We start from the raw sequence: 20,448 nt of genomic DNA on the forward strand, positions 1-20,448 counted from the left end.
TATTTTAAAAAAATATGTGGCTTTTCTAAAGTACGAGAGACAATTAATAGCATTCAAGGATAAAACTGTTTACTGACTCATGAATTCAAGGATCCTATTGCTTCTTTAGACTCTTTATTTGCATACAAAAATATAGCAGAACCCAATTTATCCTAGTGGGGGAAGTTCCAATAACTGCACATTATGTAAGTATTTACATAAACATTGTTAATGTTTAGTTCTCCCATATACTTCAGATTAAATATAACTAAACTGTTTAGAATTTTTAAAGTACTACCATTTAATAAGAATTTTCCTCTATAGCTAATAGCTCATATAAGTAAAGAAAACATTTTTAAAAGATAAATTCTAATATTAACCTCTAATGTTAAAAGACAGTCACCTAAAAAAACTGGGTTATAGCATCTTCTTGGAAATGAGTCATTGATCTTGAAATTTTAATAAGTCTTTAGCTATACTAAACACTCCACATTCACTTGCATTATATATCACAACACAGTTACAAATTGATCACAAAAAAGCTTCATTTTTTAAAAATCCAGTGTTCCCAATCCTTGAGCTCTCAGTAATAAAATCACCTTAAGAGCTAGTTTAAAATGTACCTTCCTAGGCCCTGGTCTCAAAGATTCTAATTCCATAGCTGTGGACTGGGTCTATGGACTGTACCCTCAACCAGCCCCAGGTAATTCTGATATGTAGCAAGATTTAGTAACCATACTGGATTAAAGTAATTCATGGTAGGGACTGGAGAGAGAGAGAATTTTATAATGAAAACATATTAGCGGGACTTCCCTGGTGGTGCAGTGGTTAAGGATCTGCCTGCCAATGCAGGGGACACGGGTTCGAGCCCTGGTCTAGGAAGATCCCACATGCCGCAGAGCAACTAAGCCCGTGTGCCACAACTACTGAGCCCACGCGCCACAACTAATGAAGCCCGTGTGCCTAGAGCCCACGCACCACAACGAAGAGTAGCCCCCGCTCGCCGCAACTAAGACCCAATGCAGCCCCAAAATTAATTAATTAATTAATTATTAATTAATAAAAGAAAACATATTGGCTACACATAGTTATCCAAGAACAATAAAATACTTTTAAATTTAATCAAGTCCTGGTGGTATTCCTGAACCATCCTCAAAACAGATCACCTCTCCTCTCTCTCCATCATCCCTTAAACAGGTTCTTTCTCTGCTCTCTACCTCTTTTGTTGTCTTCAAAGTCCCATTACCTGGTTCTCCCTGAACTCAGCAAGCCGCCAAAGTACGACTTAACCTGAAGGTTAGTTCGCCTCTCTACACCATGAACCCCTTATGGACAATGATTGACATTTTCATTTTTGTTTATCAGTGTTTACCACAGAGACTGGCAAATGCTCATGATCAAGAAATATCCAACAAGATTGATCCTTGAAAATGCTAGATGCTGCTTTTTAGTATAATTCTTCTATATACATTTAATAAAACAATACATTCTATGGCCACTTCAATTATAGTAAGTAAAATGCATGCAAAATGCTTTGTACAGTACCTGACATATAGTAGGGGTTCAATAAATATAGCCATTATTAGAATTATTCATCTGATTCTAAGGTAAGTTCAATGCGCTGAATTCTCTGGGCTCTCCTCTTACATCTGACCATTCTTAATTCCAGTTTCCTTCCCTGGTTCCAATTCCTCCTCCCCACCTCTGCCTCATCCTTCCTCTTCTGTTTAGAATTCCTTTCTACAGGAAAAATATCCCTAGTTATTCTAACTTCTCTTCCTGAATTATCTTACTTTTCTGGTCCTTTATTCCAATCACTAAACAAAGCAAAGATAAATATATTTATATTCTGATAGTTAACCATTTAAGAATCAAAATCATAGCTTACACAGTCCCAAGACTTATCTGGAAATTGCTTTAGGTTTAAGAAATATCATCTGGACCTTGGATGTGGTACCGCCAGAGGATACTTACTGATATATGATTCAAAGATAATGAGATGGGTATTAGGAAAGTAAAAACCTGAAGATGGCAATTCTAATTTTTGAAAAATTACAGTGGCTTCATTCTCGATAACACAGGTAATTCTTCCAAATGGCAAAGTCCTATAAAGTACAAATCATACCAGCACTTATTAATTGGCTCAGTACCACAAAAGAGTAAGGGATTTTTCACATGTATTTCAGAAAAAGTAAATTTTGGGGTCTGGCACAAATATTGAAGAGTAGCACATTGTCTTTAGGGCTACATTTACAAAACATAAATTTCTATAATTGGACATCTGAAATAATTTTATCTGCATAAACTCACCTCCTATAATAGAACATTTAGGAGGAGGAACTTAACCTAATGGGACACTAGAATACGTGCAGGTACTGAGAGAAGCATACCTGTTTGGGAGCACCACCAAAGAAAGTTGCTGGCTATACTAGTATGAGGTGTGAACAATTACAAGTATGTATACTAGGTACCCAATTTTTTCCCCCCTTTCTCTCTTTTTTTTTCTGATAATCACTATTAACACTAAAGTGGCTTAGCAACTAAAAAATCTAAAAGGGAAACATAACTGTGTATGTATATAGTAAAAATAAATAAGCACATATATATTTTGTAAACACACACACACACACACACACACACTTGACCTTCATTCCAGTTTGAATTCCCAGCTTCCCGATGTTTATACCAATAAAGAGAGAGGAGCACCTGCGCCCACACTTGCTGCTGACACTGAGAGAGGGGATGAGCCTGAGGCCAGACTTTGCCTTTTTTCCGAGGAACCAATTATTCCTTTCCCAACCCGAGCCCGGCTCTGTGTTTATCCGGGGGTTTAGGGATCCTGCCTCCTTCTAAGTAAAAAATTCTTCTCTAAACTCTTGGCAACCAAATTTGGGTGGGAACACAAAGTTGGGAGCCAAAATAGTTGAAGAAAATAAAAGTAAAGCAAAAGGATACATTTCACTGTAGATCGTTTTTTTGAAGTTAGGTTACCCATAAAACTGAAAGAGTATATACATTCTGACTCTAATTTTAGGTTGTGGTGGGGAAGAGGAATTTAGGACATATTCAGAGAAAGAAAAAGTATATGAGAAGGAAGGAAGCCACTTATCTCTCTACTTGAGTGAGCTGAATAAGCATATAACCTATACACAGTTAACAAACAATTTAGGAATCCTGAGAATCACACACTGTGGGAAGTGACATACAGAAGAGAACTCTGGCAATAGTTATGAAGTGACAAAGATGGGGGTCTCCAGGTGCTAATCTCTATATGAAATCCCCATAGTACTACTGTCTTCCAGGAAGGAGGAAAAAAAGATTGAACTTGGTAGGATTTCTAAAACTAGATATATAGTAAATATGGATCACTAACATTTACATAGGCTATGGCAACTTAAAATTTTAGGAAGATTATTACTATTATTATCACTATTCAACAATATCTTACATTGTACAGTATCTTTTATTTCTGGACAAAAATTAGTTCCATTCACCCATTCTTGGGCTCATTTGGGGCAAATACTTACAAAGCTGTTCTTAAGTGCCTTAAGATTTATCATCTATCAGACCTGCCTAAGTTAAAATCAGATGTGAAATAAAAGCAAAAGGCACAGAACTGAGAGTCAGTGAACAGCAGTTCTAGTCCTGGCTCTGTCATTAAATGACTGTTTGATCCCAGCCATGTATATCCCAATATTTCTAAAAGGAAGTAATCAAACTACATAACTTCTAGCTCTAAAATGTTAGGCTAGTTCTAATTTCTAGTTGTCATCACTTTTAAAAAATCTATTTCTATCAAAGTAATACATACACAAGACTACTTTCAAAAGATTGGTCTCTGAGATAAAAAGGTCAATAATTCTGCTTCACCTATGGGATAAGATACAGACAGAGGAATAAATCATACCTGTTAACTGAAAAAAATAAAAGATGAGAGTACATTACCCTTTTATTTACTTTTTAATTAACCAGAACTCCTATTAACGAGATTTCTGCAAATCCTTCACAGTCATTTCTTAAATCTAAATCAGTCTGGTTCTACACTATGCTCCTTTCTATTACCTGTTTCATTTCCAAGTTTATGATGATGACAAAAATGCCTTCTGACTTAAAATGTGTTATCATAATCTGAAAAAAGGTAATAATTTTTCACTTATTAGCTACCAGATCTAATCAAGTTACTCTTTGCTTCAATGTCTGAACCTGTAAAATAAGGATAAACACTAATCTCTCTCAAGATGGTTGAAAACATTAAATAAAATCCATGAAAGAAGGGTAACTAGCGCAAAAAAAGCATTTGTGTGTTTTAAAAGTATGACAATTATCTATATAAATTGCTTAAACACCTTATGTCCTAGTTAAAAGCATATTCACTCAAACAGATGTAGCTGAAAAATAAGGCAACTAGAATGTTTTAATCATGCAACTGTTAAGTATTGTTTTAAAAGCTCAATTCAATAAACATGCATTGAGCATATACTACGTGCCAGATACAATACACTAGGATTCCAGAATTCCATGATTACAACAATGACCCCACCCTCAAAAAGCTCACAGTCTAGAAGAGACAAATAAAGATTATAATGTAATTGACAAATATAACAACAAAAGCATGTATAAGGAGCTGAAGGAACAAGATGAAGCACTTAATTCATTCTGTTTATAGAGAACAGAGAAGAAGTAGCTAAAGCAGCTTGGAAAGGGGGAGAGAGTAGTTCTGTAGGCAGAGACGGGTTTCAAGCCTAGCTCAGCCATTTCAAGCTATTTGATGTGGGCCAACTTTACCTCTCTGAGCTTCCTTGTAAATCTGCTTTGGAGAGTTACTCTGAAGATTAGAAATAATATATGTAAATTGCCTGATACATAGCAGGCATTCAATAAATAGGAGTCATCTTGTTTTAGAAGTTGTGTGTTTGTTTCTAATAGACTAAGTTCTAAATGGCACTGTAGATGCAAGAGGGAGGGGATATGAGGATATATGTATACATAAAGCTGATTCACTGTGTTATACAGCAGAAACTAACACATCATTGTAAAGCAATTATACTGCAATAAAAATGTTTAAAAAAATAAAAAACAAACAATTTTAACTTACATCTTAATTATGAAGCTGAAAAAAAAAATGGCACTGTAGGAGGCATCACTTAACTAATGATCTAGCTGCATATGGGATCGCGAAGGTCACAAGCATGGAGAAGGCCATAATGAACCACATCAGAATGTTACCACTTACGGAGTCTACTTTTTAGCAGTGACGTGGTTCCTAACGGGGAGCAACAGCTGATTATTAAGATTATATTAGGAGATAATTAGAGCTAACCCTGGGCTGAAACTACTATTGTTAGCCTAACGGTTGACCTATGGGAACTGGAAGCCACTATAATGATTCAGAATGTTAAAGTAAATATTTTAAAATATTGTTAAATCTGTCCAAGAGGTAAGTTACATTTACATTTACTCTGTGGTTCCCAAAGCTAATTTTCTCTAAATACCCACCGATGAGCTAAGCCAGTCATTAACATATACAAATACATATTCTTAAATCCTTATTTTTCATTTTACTCCAATGAACATAATTCATACAACATCTGAAATATTAACAGTGGATAAACACAAGGAAAGCCATAAGTAAGATAAAGTGGTCTATTTCAAAATTCAATTGAATTATGAAATGGTTCTTATGTCAGTGTAGGTTTTCAGAACTAAAAACATGTTCCTGACCTGCAACCATCATGTAAGGTCAGTGTGCTCCAAGTTAAATAACCACAGATTAAAAGTGAGGGCACCATAAATCAATCCAGAATCCATGTTAATTTTATATAGCAGTTTCCACATTCAAGGCACCCAGCGTCTTTAAACTCAACCTGGTGGTAAATAATCCCAACTTTTCTCTATGAATATCTGAATTCCATGTAATGCTAGATTTTATAATATCTTGTATCCTATCAAGATAGGTTATATTTGTAAAATACTCTCCATACTCTTAACCAGTTTAACATAATGCATTTTGAAATACTAATGCTCTATCAAAATTAGCTGTCTTATACATTTTCAAAAATTAAATCCTGAGTATGTTTTTAAGATTTTTCCCTGAGAAGCACGCACTGAGGAGTCATCAAACTGCAACTGAAATCACTTTCTCGTAAACACTAATCTTTAGCGAGTATTTTTTAAAGTCAGGGTATAATACAAGCATTTCTGCATTAACCAAGCCAGAAGTTTCTCCACAAACCAGACCTACAAATTTGATTTTAAAAGTTTATGAGTATTATTGCTCACTTTTACAACTAGAAATTGATGTTAATTACTATAATATATTAAGTCCAATTCCCTCCTGATAGCCTTGACGTATGAAGGGAAATACACAAAATTATCAAATGTCACAGAAGCAGCAGCTTGACGCCAGAGGGAGACAGACAGACAAAAGGAAATAGGAGAGAGAGGAGATATACGGTTAAAGCAAAAAGTGCTTAGAATTCACTAGACCTTGACCCAGCCCGTGACCTAATATAATCTACTTAATGAGTCATTTATATCGCAAAAACAAATTAACAGTTGAAGCAAACTGATCATTGTGAGAGGGAATTTAAGTCCTGCATTCGATTTGAGATTTGCAAGAAAGAAAAAGAGCTAAACTAGAAAAAGACCTAAAGAGCAAGAAGCAAGCGCGCGCGTGTGCGTGTGTGTGTGCGTGTGTGCGTGTGTGTGTGTATGGAGGTGGGGAGATAAATAAAGGCTAACTGTACTCAAGTCTCAGCGCTAAAGCAATTCCGCGCGTACTACAGAGGCAGGGCGGTCGCCGGCCCTCCCGATGCAGGAAGGGAGGGGAGGCGGGGGTCGTGGATTCTCCCCCAGCGCTTCTGGAGCCGGGGTCTCGGGGGACTGGCGTCGGCGCCCCCAGAACAGGAGCGGAGCGGATCCAATTAACACCTTCCTCGCCAGGACTTGGGACCGCGAGCTCCCGAGCGGGGCGCGCACGGGGGTGGGGCGGCGAGGAGCGCTTCCCCTCCGAGGGAGGGAGAAGGGAGGCGAGGGGCGGCACCGCATCCCGGTCCCCACCCCGGGCGCATCAATTACCCGTAAGGTTTCTCAGCACCGTCCCATGGGCCCAGAGGCTCAGGACCTGCTGCACCGACAGGTTGATCATGGAGTGGTCGCCCCCCTCCGCCTTCATCTTCCCTGGGGGACGCCCGCCGCCCTCTCCTCGGGCGCCGGGCGGCGGCGGCGGCTGCGAGGCTCCGGGGGCGGCGGCGGGTGCGCGGCTCCTCCAGGCCGCCGCCGCCGGGGGAGGCTTCGGGTCGCCGGGCTGGTCGCTGCTGCTGCCGCCGACGGGCCTCCGGGGGGGGCCGCTCAGCGCGTCTCCCAGGCAGCCCCCTCCCCGCCGGGGAGACATCGAGGACGGCGGACTGGGGAGGGGAGGGGGCCGGGCGCTCTCCCCGCGCGGCCCCCCGAGCGAGGACTCGGGTCGGAGGAGGCCGCTGCCGCTCCCTCTCAGGGGCAGCTCGGCGCCCGCCGCGGGGGCCGGGCACGCGAGGAGGCCGAGGTCACGCCGGGAGGTCCGGGGTGATGGGCAGCCGGCAGGTGCAGCCCCCGACGGGGCTCAGCTCATCACCGCGAGAGGACGAGCAGACCCGGGACTCGGAGGAGGCGGAGGCGGCGGCGGCGGCGGCGGCGGCCGCGGCAGCACCTGCCGCCAGCCTGCCAACCCTCCTGCCGCCGACACTCGAGGAACCGCCCCCTCCACCCGCGGCCGCCCCGGGCCGATCGTGCGCGCGCGCACGGGTCCCCACCTCCCCCGCTCTCCACGGAGCTGCTGCGCATGCTCACTCTCCCCCCTTCCCGCGACCCGTCGCCCTCCGACAGCCGGCCGGCCCCAAAGCCCTCCTCCTCCTGCTTCTCGCGCGCGCGAGCTCGCGAGGCTGACGGGGCTGAGCCTCGGCCCGCAGTGGGGCGGAGGGAAGCGCGGCCTACGTCACTAGCGCCACCGCCGGGCCTCGCTGCTGACTGGGCGCTCCAGGGGAACCAGCTCCACGCCCTCCTTGCCCCCGGCCCCCCGGCCCCCCGGCCCCCCGGCCCCGGGCGCGCGCCCTGGGAGAATCCGGGCGGCGCTGGAGCTCCAGGCTGAGCTGCAGCCCCGACCCTACGTGGCGGGGAGCGAGGTGTCAAACTCCGTCAGGTGGATGCTGTGACACTTCACATCTTTGGCTTCGAATGAAATACACTGGATAAAAAGGTTTGAGTACAACTTTTTCTAACAAGTGTAAATATCTCAACATGTTAGATTTGTCAGTTTGTGGGTTTGGGGTTTTGGGGGGTTTTTTTTGGGGGGGGGGGTGAGTCAGATGACCTGGGTAGGTCACTACTTGCAGAATATATCCGAAAGCCATTAAAGCAGAAACAGACCCACTTTACGATTCATCCAGTCCTACCCACAGCAACAACCTGGGCCTCCCGTGGTTCCAGCATCTGAAATCACCTGCAGTGCCGGGGCTGGGCAGGTGTCCTACACCTCAAGGCCACCCTCGGGGCTAGCTCTTCTTTCGTTGCAGTACTCTCTTTACCTAAATTGTAAAAGTGTCCGTTATCTACCCCCCACCCCCGCCCCGCCCAGCTCAGGACTTAAACTAGACCTCTCTTCCCGTGGTTTGTTGCCTTTCTCCATATCCACCGTTAGCCCGAGAAACTGTCTAAAATTCAGCCACAACAAAGTGAACTCCTCCTTGAAGTCTGAAACCTTTTATCTTGAAAAATAAGAATTAAGTTTTGGCAATAACAACATATGCACCAGTCAGCCCGCCTCTCCCCATCCTTTTTCAACCTCTTTACTGTCTGAAAAGAAAATCTGCAAAGGACGCCGAAGTTCATGCTGTAGCTAAATCATCAAGTACTTTGGGCAAAACGCAGGAGGGTTGGATCACCTGTAAAGGGTGTTCTTGGTGACCACCTTAAAATATACATATGTATATTTATATACGTATGTATGTGTCAACTGAAAAACTGTACAGCGCTAGAGGTGTGAGTTAAGTTTTATTTGGGGCAGAACGAGAACTGTAGCCGGGGATACAGCCTTTCAGGTAGCTCTGAGCAGCTGCTCTGGCGAGGTGCGGAGGAGGTCAGTATATACGTGACTTTGGTGAAGGGGGCGTATGTGCCCTTAAGCACACATTTTGGCAGAAAGTTGCTGCTGGTCACAAGAACGTTGGTGCTAGTCACGAGGAGCAGGTATCTCTGTTAATGATTTTAGGGCTTTTCTAGATATGAGAAGATGCAAGAAATTGGGCTCATAAAATCTTCTCCTGAAAATACCTAACTGAAGACCTGTTCTGCCAGTTTTTCCTGGAGCACAGAGGGCCTCATTCCTGATCTCCACCCTGAACTCCTTTCAGGGTGTGGGGAAGGTTAGCGACTGCAGTGGCAACTGGCTTCATTCTTACAGAACCAGAAGGCAGAAAACCATTTTTAGTTGGCATATGTATTGTCTGTTTGATGTCACAACACAGGAGGAAAGGGAACAGTCTGCATCACTAATAAGAACTGAGCCAAAGCTCATAATGTGGAGTTATCGTCTTCTAAGGATTTAGAATTAATGAGATCTTAATTTAAGATTATACAATAGTCAGACTTAAAAGGGGCTTTACCACTTTGCCAATTCACTTTATTTTACAGATAGGGGAAACTGATTCTGCAGAATTAAGTGCCTTACAGAGGTGACACCACTTCACAGCCCAGTTTCTGAATTCCTAGTCTGTTCATTCTTTCCGGTAGCCACACCATCTTCCTTACCTCACTATCAACTCCATACCTTTAAGGTTCTGGATGGGGAGATGCAGGTTACCTAATGATTACCAATAAGAGATTTGATATTATATGATTAGAGGTATTAGAGAATATGACTACATTCAATGACGGGTTCATATCAAACTCTCTAAGCAGCAGCTCATTAAACTCTCACATCAGGAACTTTTAGTTAGTTTACACAGAATCAGTGGGGTTCTTATTATTACACACTACTGTTTAAAACATGGTAGCATGCATTTAAAATATTCAGAACCTGGGACAGTGCCTAGCACATGGTGTTCATCAAATATTTGTTGAATGAATAATTGAATAACTTCATAGAAAAGTCAGCATTTTTCTTGTTTCACATAATTTTTTTAATGGAACCTAAGTGTTCATTTCTGGAAATGAGAAAGTAAGACACAGCAAGGAAGGCTCAAATCGATAATGCACTTTGATAACCAGACAACGTTTCCCTTGCTATTCAGCTCAATTCAGTAAGCATTTATTTGGCATCTGTTATCTATAATAATGTTCTGTGCTAGGCATTATCTATAGGATTTGAAGATTCATAAGGTCTCAGCTCTCTAGGCTAATACCTTGCATTCAACTTGTGTTTGCCTTGATAAAGCTAATGATAAACATAATGATATGTTGGAAGCATATACTCTTAAGTGAATTGAACATTTCCCAATGGCCAAGGTTATGAAACCCAAAACTGAATTAATGCAGGTGGAAGTTGTGTAGTTTTTTCCTTGCAGATTTTCAGTATTGAGTTAATACACCAGTCAAGGAATGGTTTAGTCGCATTCCTGCCAGAAATCAGGGAACACCCCAAATAAATCCTAGAGGTCTCTTTTAGCCCCGTGCCCTTGCATGTGAAATAAATAACAATTCACAAAGAGTTCCTGGTTTATTTCTTACACACAAGTAAGGGAACACCCATAAGTCTTAGGAATCCTATTAATTGTCCAGAGAGGGCCCAGAAGAAAGCTTTTAAAGTCAATTAGAATATAAAATGATATTGATTCTTTGGGAAAAACATTAACTATGAGGACATCTTTCTCCTTTATTATCTTCCTTTCTCGCTGTACAGTACTACATCACAGAGTCACATTACATAGGCAACCTAATTTCATCTCGCGACACATTTCAGCAGCTCCAAGCTCTGAGTGATGGTGCAGGTTTAAAAGATTCATTATCTGGAAAATATGGTTTGAACACTGGCTGCATCACTTACTAGCTTTAAAATGGAAATAATAATGGTACCTCTTCAGATTTTTGGCGTCATTTAACTAATAGTAATAATCAACACATAGCTCCTTCCTCCTGCCAGGCCTTGTGCCAAGTACAACATATTAGCTCATTTAATTTTCACAAGGATGGGTTGAAATTTCATAACACTAATTTAATAGTGTTAAATTTTATAACACTATTAGACTACTTTTTTTTTCAAAATCTATACACAAAGCCTCACTTCTGCCCAAATCTTGTATCTTGTTCTTATACGGACACACACACACACACAAAACGAAAACACTGTTGGTTTTTGGAAGAATATAAAATTCTGTTGGAAGAAATGACAGAAATAAGAGGAAGAAATGGTCGTGCATATTATTTTAAAATAGGTACTGCACTGAAATTTACTTGTTGAAATGTTTCTCAGAACACCTGTTAAGAGTCAAGAGACATTTCCATCACAGTAAATCAGAAAAACAAGGTATGTCCTATTTTGTCTCTGCAGTAAGATATGGCATACCTAGGGTGCCAGGTCACCATTATGGGGCTGCTGAGGGGTCCAGCCCTGTTCAGAAAAGAGCAGAGAGATGCCCCATATTGGCAGTGGGAAATGACGTCCACCCACAGTCATGGAGGGTTAGGAGCATGTTTGAGATGGAAGGACAGGCAGGTACCTGCCCGTGGCTCTAGCTCCATTTTCCACCTCATCCGGGTTGTTTTCCCTCCACCTGTGCATACAAACCACCTACCTTCCAATTTCTGCCAGATGCTGCCCAGCCCACTCCCCACCGCCGTGTAGCTCCTTGTTTATTATCCTAAGTCTTTAAAAGAGATAATACACGACATTTGAACTCTAAGAATTCATTCTTTGAGGCCTGAATGTGAGTGTAAAGAAAGACTCTGCTAAAATCACACGCATACAAAATCCTGCATTTGGCAACACAGGAGACTCAGTTTCCCCCCTAAAAACCCGTGTCTGAAATTACCCTGCATCCAGTCTGGTCATATTATGGATGGAAGGCCAAATATAAAACACATAAAATAATATGTTGATTAAATGCCACTTGTAGATTCATGATGCATAATCCACACTAAACCCAATTCTTAAAGTACTTAATTGTTGAGCTAAACATCATAAAACATTGTATGCCAAGAACAAAATGGTGAAAATGGTATTTCAGTGTATTTTATTAGCGATTTTCTGATTTTAAGTGAGGTGACACATTTTATGTGTGTGTGAAGGAACATATGGATTGCCTTTTCTAGACACTTCTGCCCATTTTTCTTTTGGGTAATTTATCTTTTAAAACCTTACATGTAGGAGCTTTTAAATATTTAACAAATTAACCATTTGTGATATGTACTGTATACATCTTTTTCAGTTTGTCAGTAGCCTTTTAGCTTTAACAAAACTCTTTGGTCATGTAGAAATTTCTGATACTTATGTTGTCAGCCTTTTCTTTTATGGTATCTAAGTCTTCCGCCATGCTTTAAAATGTCTTCCCTTCTCAGATTTGGTTTTTTTAAGTCTCATATCTTTTCTAAAAATTTTATGGGTGTCTTTGTTTACACCTTTAGTCCACTTGGAATTTTTTTAATGTAAAATGTTTAGTAGAGATCTAATTTTGTTTTTCCAGATGGCAACTGAGTTGTCCCAAAACATTTATTGAAAAATCCATCATTTTCCCACTGACCTAAAACACCAGCTATATCATGTTCAAAATTTCTATGTATACTTGGATTTATTTCTGGACTTTCATTTTTGTCCTATCTATCTATTCATGTGTCAGCACCACACTATTTTTATTTTCTTTAACTGTACAATATGCTTCAGGTTCTTCTAAGATAGGTCCTCCTTTTCTATTCATTTTTCAATTTTTTTCCTGATTAATCTTGAATGTGTATTATTCTGGAAGAACTTTAAAATCAGCTTCCTAATTCTAAAAATATTACTGGTTATATTTTCACTGAAATCATGTTACATTTATAAATAAATTTAGGGGATGTTGAGATATTTTAATGTTTTATTTTATTAAGAAATTTGATTTTGAAAAGTTGTTGAATATGTCTCTTTTTAGCATCTATGGATATGACAATGTGATTCTTCCTTTGGTCCTAAATATATGAGGATGATATTAAAATTTTCCTAATACATTTTCTTTGAGTTTCTGGAGTTAATGCCACTTAGTCATGATCTCTCATTCTTTCAATATGCTACTTAATTCCATGTCTTAATCTTTTATTAGAATTATGTCATCAGTATTGTGAGTGAGATTGATCTGTACATTTCTCTTTAGAATTGTGTTTAATTTAGTTTGTGGTTTTTATTTTTATTTTTTATTTTTGCTAATTAACGTTGTGTTGGCTTTATACAAAATATTTAGAAGCTGTCGTTGTTTGGATTTTTCTTTTCCTTCGTTGTTTGGTGAAATTCAACTGTAAAACTGCTGTCGATGCTTTAGGGAAGCAGCTCTTTGTCAATTTTTTTCTAGGTAGTGTTGTTTTCCTATGGCAATTTATCCATTTCAATATTTTTTCTCTTCCTGATTTCTTTCTGTAATTTTTTCATTTGACCTATTTTTATCTATCTGATACAATTTTTTAAAGTAATTTGCAGTGTTAATCAATACCTCTTGTAAATCTTTTAACTTCTCTAACACGTTGCTTATTTTGCGAACTTACACATTCTCTAATTTTATCTTAATTATATTTGCTAATCATTTTATATTTTTTCCAATTAATCAGCTCTTAGATGTATTTATCAGTTCTCTGTGTTTCTGTATATTATTTCACTTTTTTTCTTTTATCATTATCAGTTAGTTTCTTCTGCTTTTCTTTGGATTGTTTTGTTATTTTCTGTAAATTTTATGTTAGCTGCTTGATTCATTTCTTTATATTTTTTCTTGTTTCTTAATATAAGTATTTAACTTTGAATTTGCCCTGAGCATTGCTTAGGTTGTATCCTGTAGCTTTTGATACATGATGTTCTATTAACATTTTCTGTTGTTATCTTCTAGAAATTCTGCCATCTTACTTTTGATTTCTACTTTGAAGTTATTTAAAAGAGAGATTCTTTTTTAACTTTCAACTTTCAAAGGGAGGCAGTTCTATATTTGTTAGCAGTTCATAGTTTAATTACTGTGTAGCCAAAGAATGTTATTTATACCATTTCCACTTTGAGGGATTTACTGATGTTTTCTTTGTAGCCCAGTATATGGTTAATTTGGGGAAGTGAGTACACAATTAAAGAAGGTGTATTCTCTGATTTTAGGGAATAGTGTGGTCTATATGAATAAGATCTACCATATTTATTACGTTACTAAAGGTCTTCTTTAATCTTACTTATTTTTGTCCACTAGATCTGCTTTAGGCTATACCTTAGGTTTCACTAGACCATGCTACATAACAAAGAAACTTAAAATCTCGTTGGTTTAAACAACAAATCTTATTTCTTGCTGGTGTTGCATGAGAGCTGCAGCCCTGTTGCAGTTCCCCTGGGATCTACCTGGATAGTAAATATCTGGGGTAACTGGGAATAAAATGAGAACATCTGGCCCACTGTAAAAGTATGTTTGAACTGAAGTTAATAATTTTCATCACTTTTCTTTCATTATACTAATCATATGTGTTAAAAGATAAGAAAAACACTGTTCCTTCCCTTAAAGACCTTAGCATTGGTTTAAGAGAATAAAACATGCATTAGAAACAATAGAACACAGTTAACAACAACCTGTGACTGAGTATTCACTAATATTGTATAATTATATATATGTAAATGTATGTTTATTATGTATACATGTAGAATGTAATGCATAATATGTGTTATTATACTTGTATATAGTATACAATAATATTATTTTAATATGTATTATATATAACGTATAGTAATATGTATAATAATATACATATATGTATTGTATATTGCAGGAATAATATATATTATATATTTTATATATGTTACATAATATATGTATGTAGTCAGTAAATATATTACATATATGTATATATTTATATATGTAATACAATGTGTGTACTCAGTTACAGACATATATATTCACCATATATATATATATTCCATAAGTGCTGAGGGTATTATAAGAATAAGATAGGCTGAATTAGAGCCTTCTTCATAGCCAAGGTCATGTGACCCAGTTCTAAGTTGGGGAAAAGGTTGTATCAAGTAGGGCACTCGGCTTCTTCTCTTAGTTTCTCCATCACTCTTGATGACCAAAGGAATGGAAGACTGTGTCTTAAAATCAAATTAACACGGGCTTCCCTGGTGGCGCAGTGGTTAAGAGTCTGCCTGCCAATGCAGGGGACACGGGTTCAAGCCCTGGTCCAGGAAGATCCTATATGCTGTGGAGCAGCTAAGCCCGTGTGCCACAACTACTGAGCCCGCAAGCCTAGAGCCCGTGCTCCACAACAAGAGAAGCCACCGCAATGAGAAGCCCGCGCACCGCAACGAAGAGCGGCCCCCACTCACTGCAACTAGAGAAAGCCCGCACGCAACAACGAAGACCCAACACAGCCAAAAATAAATTTAAAAAAAAATAAATCAAATCAAATTAACAGATGTTGATTGACTGAGGAGTAAGTTGTGCAATTGTTGAACAGATGTCATCTCTCATGATTAGGCCAAGAGTTCTGTGTAACCAACAAGTTGTACAACAGAATGCAACTTCCTCTCTGCAACCAGGGTGCATTTCTTGCTTCTCAGAGTCTGGCCTCCAAGGGAGCCTCCTCTTTTATTTCAACCTCCCTATATTTGTGGTGGATTTCCAAGCTCAAATAAAGTGCAGGTTAGTATTTCACTGTGAAATATGACACAGAATGCAATAGAAGGATGAATAAAGAATTTAATTTACTCCAGGGTGAAGATGAGACAGTGAAAAATTTGTGTTTCATGTGAACTAAGAGTCCCATTTAAAAAGATCTCATTTTAAGCAAAGTGACTTTTTTTTTTCATGGAAAGGCATTTTATCTTTAATATAGCAGTGCGTACATGTCAATCCCAAACTCCCAATCTATCCCTCCCCCAACCTTTCCCCACAGTAACCGTAAATTCGTTCTCTAGGTCTATGAGTCTGTTTCTGTTTTAAGCAAAGTGACGTTTTGTTAATGATCTTTTTTTCTTTCTGTCTGTAATTTCTGGGAAAGTTAAAGTGGGGGCAAGTTAAAGACGACCCTTTTTCCCTTTGCTTGTCCTTCTTCGTTTCTGAAACTCTGAACATGATGTGAATAGATTATTAGGCATTTTGAAATCATAGTTTATTCCTTTCTGTTCTTTGTAAGCCTTTGAAAAACAAGGCCATTTCCTTCTCATGCATATTGAGGTATAAGAAATAAGGAGGAAAAAATTAAGCCATGTATTTAAATGTACTTAGAAATTGCTGAGTGGACCTCAGTTGGAAATTCACCAGTAAAGATACCATCATTGCTTCAGTGAGTAGCCAGTTAGGGCTTAACTGTTGAAGTATCTGGGAAAAAAATTGATCTATAATATGTACTTAAGAAAACTTTTGTCGAAAGCCTTGCCTGGTTTGAAGTCATCAAGCATATATGCCAACAAGATTGATACTCTATTTGAAATCAGAATGTTTTCTTTCACATTTGGGTATTTAAGACTACTTTGATAAATATTTGGCACACTTCTAAAAAATGCCCTCAATGGTGCTAATGTTTATAATTTACGGGTGGACTTGGCATTTGGAAATAGTCAGAAGTTGCTTGGTGTAATGTCAGTTGAGTGGCCAGCCTGGCAAGAAACGTCTTTTGAGTAAAAGTGAGGTGTGTCATGAGTGGTGAAACCTTTGTCTGTGTAGTTTGGAACTACCTGGTTTGGAAGAAAATTAAAATGTATTTGAAGTAATGGCAACGGCATTAGAATAACAATCTACCTTCCAGAGTGTCTTCTCTGAAGAATAATATCATTTTGGAACTATAAATGGTAGTAAGTCATTAAAACATGCAGTCTATTACTTTATAGTCACATCTCATGAAATCTTTCATTTGCCCTGGATTTGGTCTTTGATGAAGATATATATTATCTCCAAATTCTTTAGTCTATTCCTCTCTCTGGAGATTTTATTTATTTTCTGCATTTAAATATGCACACATAACTATTATTTAAAAAGAAACAATTGGCCCTGAACAAAGATGGCGGAGTAAAAGGACATGCTGTCACTCCCTCTTGTGAGAACACCAGAATCACAACTAGCTGCTGGACAGTCATCGACAGGAAGACACTGGAACTCACCAAAAAAGATACCCCACATCCAAAGACAAAGGAGAAGCCACAATGAGACGGTAGGAGTGGCGCAATCACAGTAAAATCAAATCCAATAACTGCTGGGTGGATGACTCACAGACTGGAGAACACTTATACCACAGAAGTCCACCCACTGGAGTGAAGGCTCCGAGCCCCACCTCAGGCTTCCCAACCTGGGGGTCCGGCAATGGGAGGAGGAATTCCTAGAGAAACAGACTTTGAAGGCTAGTGGGATTTGATTGCAGGACTTAGACAGGACTGGGGGAAACAGAGACTCCACTCTTGGAGGGCACACACAAAGTAGTGTACGCATCAGGATCCAGGAGCAGTGACCCCATAGGATACTGAACCAGACGTACCTGCTAGTGTTGGAGGGTCTCCTGCAGAGGTGGGGGGTGGCTGTGTCTCACCGAGGGGACAAGGACACTGGCAGCAGAAGTTCTGGGAAGTACTTCTTGGCGTGAGCCCTGCCAGAGTCAGCCATTAGCCCTACCGAAGAGCCCAGGTAGGCTCCAGTGTTGGGTTGCCTCAGGCCAAACAACCAACAGGGAGGGAACCCAGCCCCACCCATCAGCAGTCAAGCAGATTAAAGTTTTACTGAGCTCTGCCCACGAGAGCTCTACCTACCACCAGTCCCTCCCATCAGGAAAGTTGCACAAGCCTCTTAGCTTCATCCACCAGAGGGCAGACAACAGAAGCAAGAAGAACTACAGTCCTGCAGCCTGTGGAACAAAAACCACATTCACAGAAAGATAGACAAGATGAATAGGCAGAGGGCTATGTACCAGATGAAGGAACAAGATAAAACCCCAGAAAAAAAACTAAATGAAGTGGAGATAGGCAACCTTCCAGAAAAAGAATTCAGAATAATGATAGTGAAGATGATCCAGGACCTCGGAAAAAGAATGGAGGTAAAGATTGAGAAGATGCAAGAAATGTTTAACAAAGACCTAGAAGAATTAAAGATCAAACAAACAGAGATGAACAATACAATAACTGAAATGAAAACTACACTAGAATGAATCAATAGCAGAATAACTGAGGCAGAAGAACAGATAAGTCACCTGGAAGACAGAATGGTGGAATTCACTGCCATGGAACAGAATAAAGAAAAAAGAATGAAAAGAAATGAAGACAGCCTAAGAGACCTCTGGGACAACATTAAACGCAACAACATTCGCATTATAGGGGTCCCAGAAGGAGAAGAGAGAGAGAAAGGACCAGAGAAAATATTTGAAGAGATAATAGTCGAAAACTTCCCTAACATGGGAAAGGATATAGCCACCCAAATCCAGGAAGCACAGAGAGTCCCATGCAGGATAAACCCAAGGAGAAACACACCGAGACACATAGTAATCAAATTGGTAAAAATTAAAGACAAAGAAAAATTATTGAAAGCAGTAAGGGAAAAATGACAAATAATATACAAGGGAACTCCCATAAGGTTAAAAGCTGATTTATCAGCAGAAACTCTACAAGCCAGAAGAGAGTGGCATGATATACTTAAAGTGATGAAAGGGAGGAACCTACAACCAAGATTACTCTACCCAGCAAGGATCTCATTCAGATTCGATGGAGAAATCAAAAGCTTTACAGACAAGCAAAAGCTAAGAGAATTCAGCACCACCAAACCAGCTCTACAACAAATGCTAAAGGAAGTTCTCTAAGTGGGAAACACAAGAGAAGAAAAGGACCTACAAAAACAAACCCAAAACAATTAAGAAAATGGTAATAGGAACATACATATCAATAATTACCTTAAACATGAATGGATTAAATGCTCCAACCAAAAGACACAGGCTTGCTGAATGGATGCAAAAACAAGACCCATATATATGCTGTCTACAAGAGACCCACTTCAGACCTAGGGACACATACAGACTGAATATGTGGGGATGGAAAAAGATATTCCATGCAAATGGAAATCAAAAGAAAGCTGGAGTAGCAATATTCATATCAGATAAAATAGACTTTAAAATAAAGAATGTTACAAGAGACAAGGAAGGACACTACATAATGATCAAGGGGTCAATCCAAGAAGAAGATATAACAATTATAAATATATATGCACCCACCATAGGAACACCTCAATACATAAGGCAACTGCTAACAGCTCTAAAAGAGGAAATTGACAGTAACACAATAATAGTGGGGGACATTAACACCTCACTTACACCAATGGACAGATCATTCAGACAGAAAATTAATAAGGAAACAGAAACTTTAATAGACACAGTAGACCAGATAGATTTAATTGATATTTATAGGACATTCCATCCAAAAACAGCAGATTACACTTTCTTCTCAAGTGCGCACGGAACGTTCTCCAGGATAGATCACATCTTGGGTCAGAAATCAAGCCTCAGTAAATTTAAGAAAATTGAAATTATATCAGGCATCTTCTCTGACCACAATGCTATGAGATAAGAAATGAATTACAGGGGAAAAAAAGTAAAAAACACAAACACTTGGAGGCTAAACAATACGTTACTAAATAACCAAAAGACCACTGAAGAAATCAAAGAGGAAATCAAAAAATACCTAGAGACAAATGACAATGAAAACACAATGATCCAAAACCTATGGGATGCAGCAAAAGCAGTTTTAAGAGGGAAGTTTATAGCTATACAAGCCTACCTCAAGAAACAAGAAAAATCTCAAATAAATAATCTAACCTTACACTTAAAGGAACTAGAGAAAGAAGAACAAATCAAACCCAAAGTTAGCAGAAGGAAAGAAATCATAAAGATCAGAGCAGAAATAAATGAAATAGAAACAAAGAAAACAGTAGCAAAGATCAATAAAACTAAAAGCTGGTTCTTTGAGAAGATAAACAAAATTGATAAACCATTAGCCAGACTCATCAAGAAAAAGAGGGAGAGGACTCAAATCAATAAAATTAGAAATGAAAAAGGAGAAGTTACAGCAGACACCGCAGAAATACAAAGCATCCCAAGACACTACTACAAGCAACTCTATGCCAATAAAATGGACAACCTGGAAGAAATGGACAAATTCTTAGAAAGGTATAACCTTCCAAGACTGAACCAGGAAGAAATAGAAAATATTAACAGACCAATCACAAGTAATGAAATTGAAACTGGGATTAAAAATCTTCCAACAAACAAAAGTCCAGGACCAGACGGCTTCACAGGTGAATTCTATCAAACACTTAGAGAAGAGCT

The 20,448-nt window shown here is 39.3% G+C and overlaps 1 protein-coding gene and 1 pseudogene across 1 annotated transcript in view; both read right to left on the reverse strand.

Moving 5' to 3' along the window:
* TMEM170B (transmembrane protein 170B) overlaps window positions 1-7,729 on the reverse strand; it is a 31,834-nt gene extending 24,105 nt beyond the window's left edge. Inside the window, exon 1 of the mRNA XM_007173949.2 lies at window positions 7,057-7,729. Coding sequence (XP_007174011.2) covers window positions 7,057-7,372 — 316 coding nt within the window. The 5' untranslated portion in view covers window positions 7,373-7,729. The remainder of the gene's footprint in view (window positions 1-7,056) is intronic.
* A 390-nt stretch (window positions 7,730-8,119) lies between these two features.
* Window positions 8,120-20,448, reverse strand: part of LOC103008615 (52 kDa repressor of the inhibitor of the protein kinase-like) — a 59,722-nt pseudogene continuing 47,393 nt past the window's right edge.

Source organism: Balaenoptera acutorostrata, chromosome 10 (genome assembly GCF_949987535.1).
Source record: "Balaenoptera acutorostrata chromosome 10, mBalAcu1.1, whole genome shotgun sequence".
Classification (NCBI taxonomy): Eukaryota; Metazoa; Chordata; class Mammalia; order Artiodactyla; family Balaenopteridae; genus Balaenoptera; species Balaenoptera acutorostrata.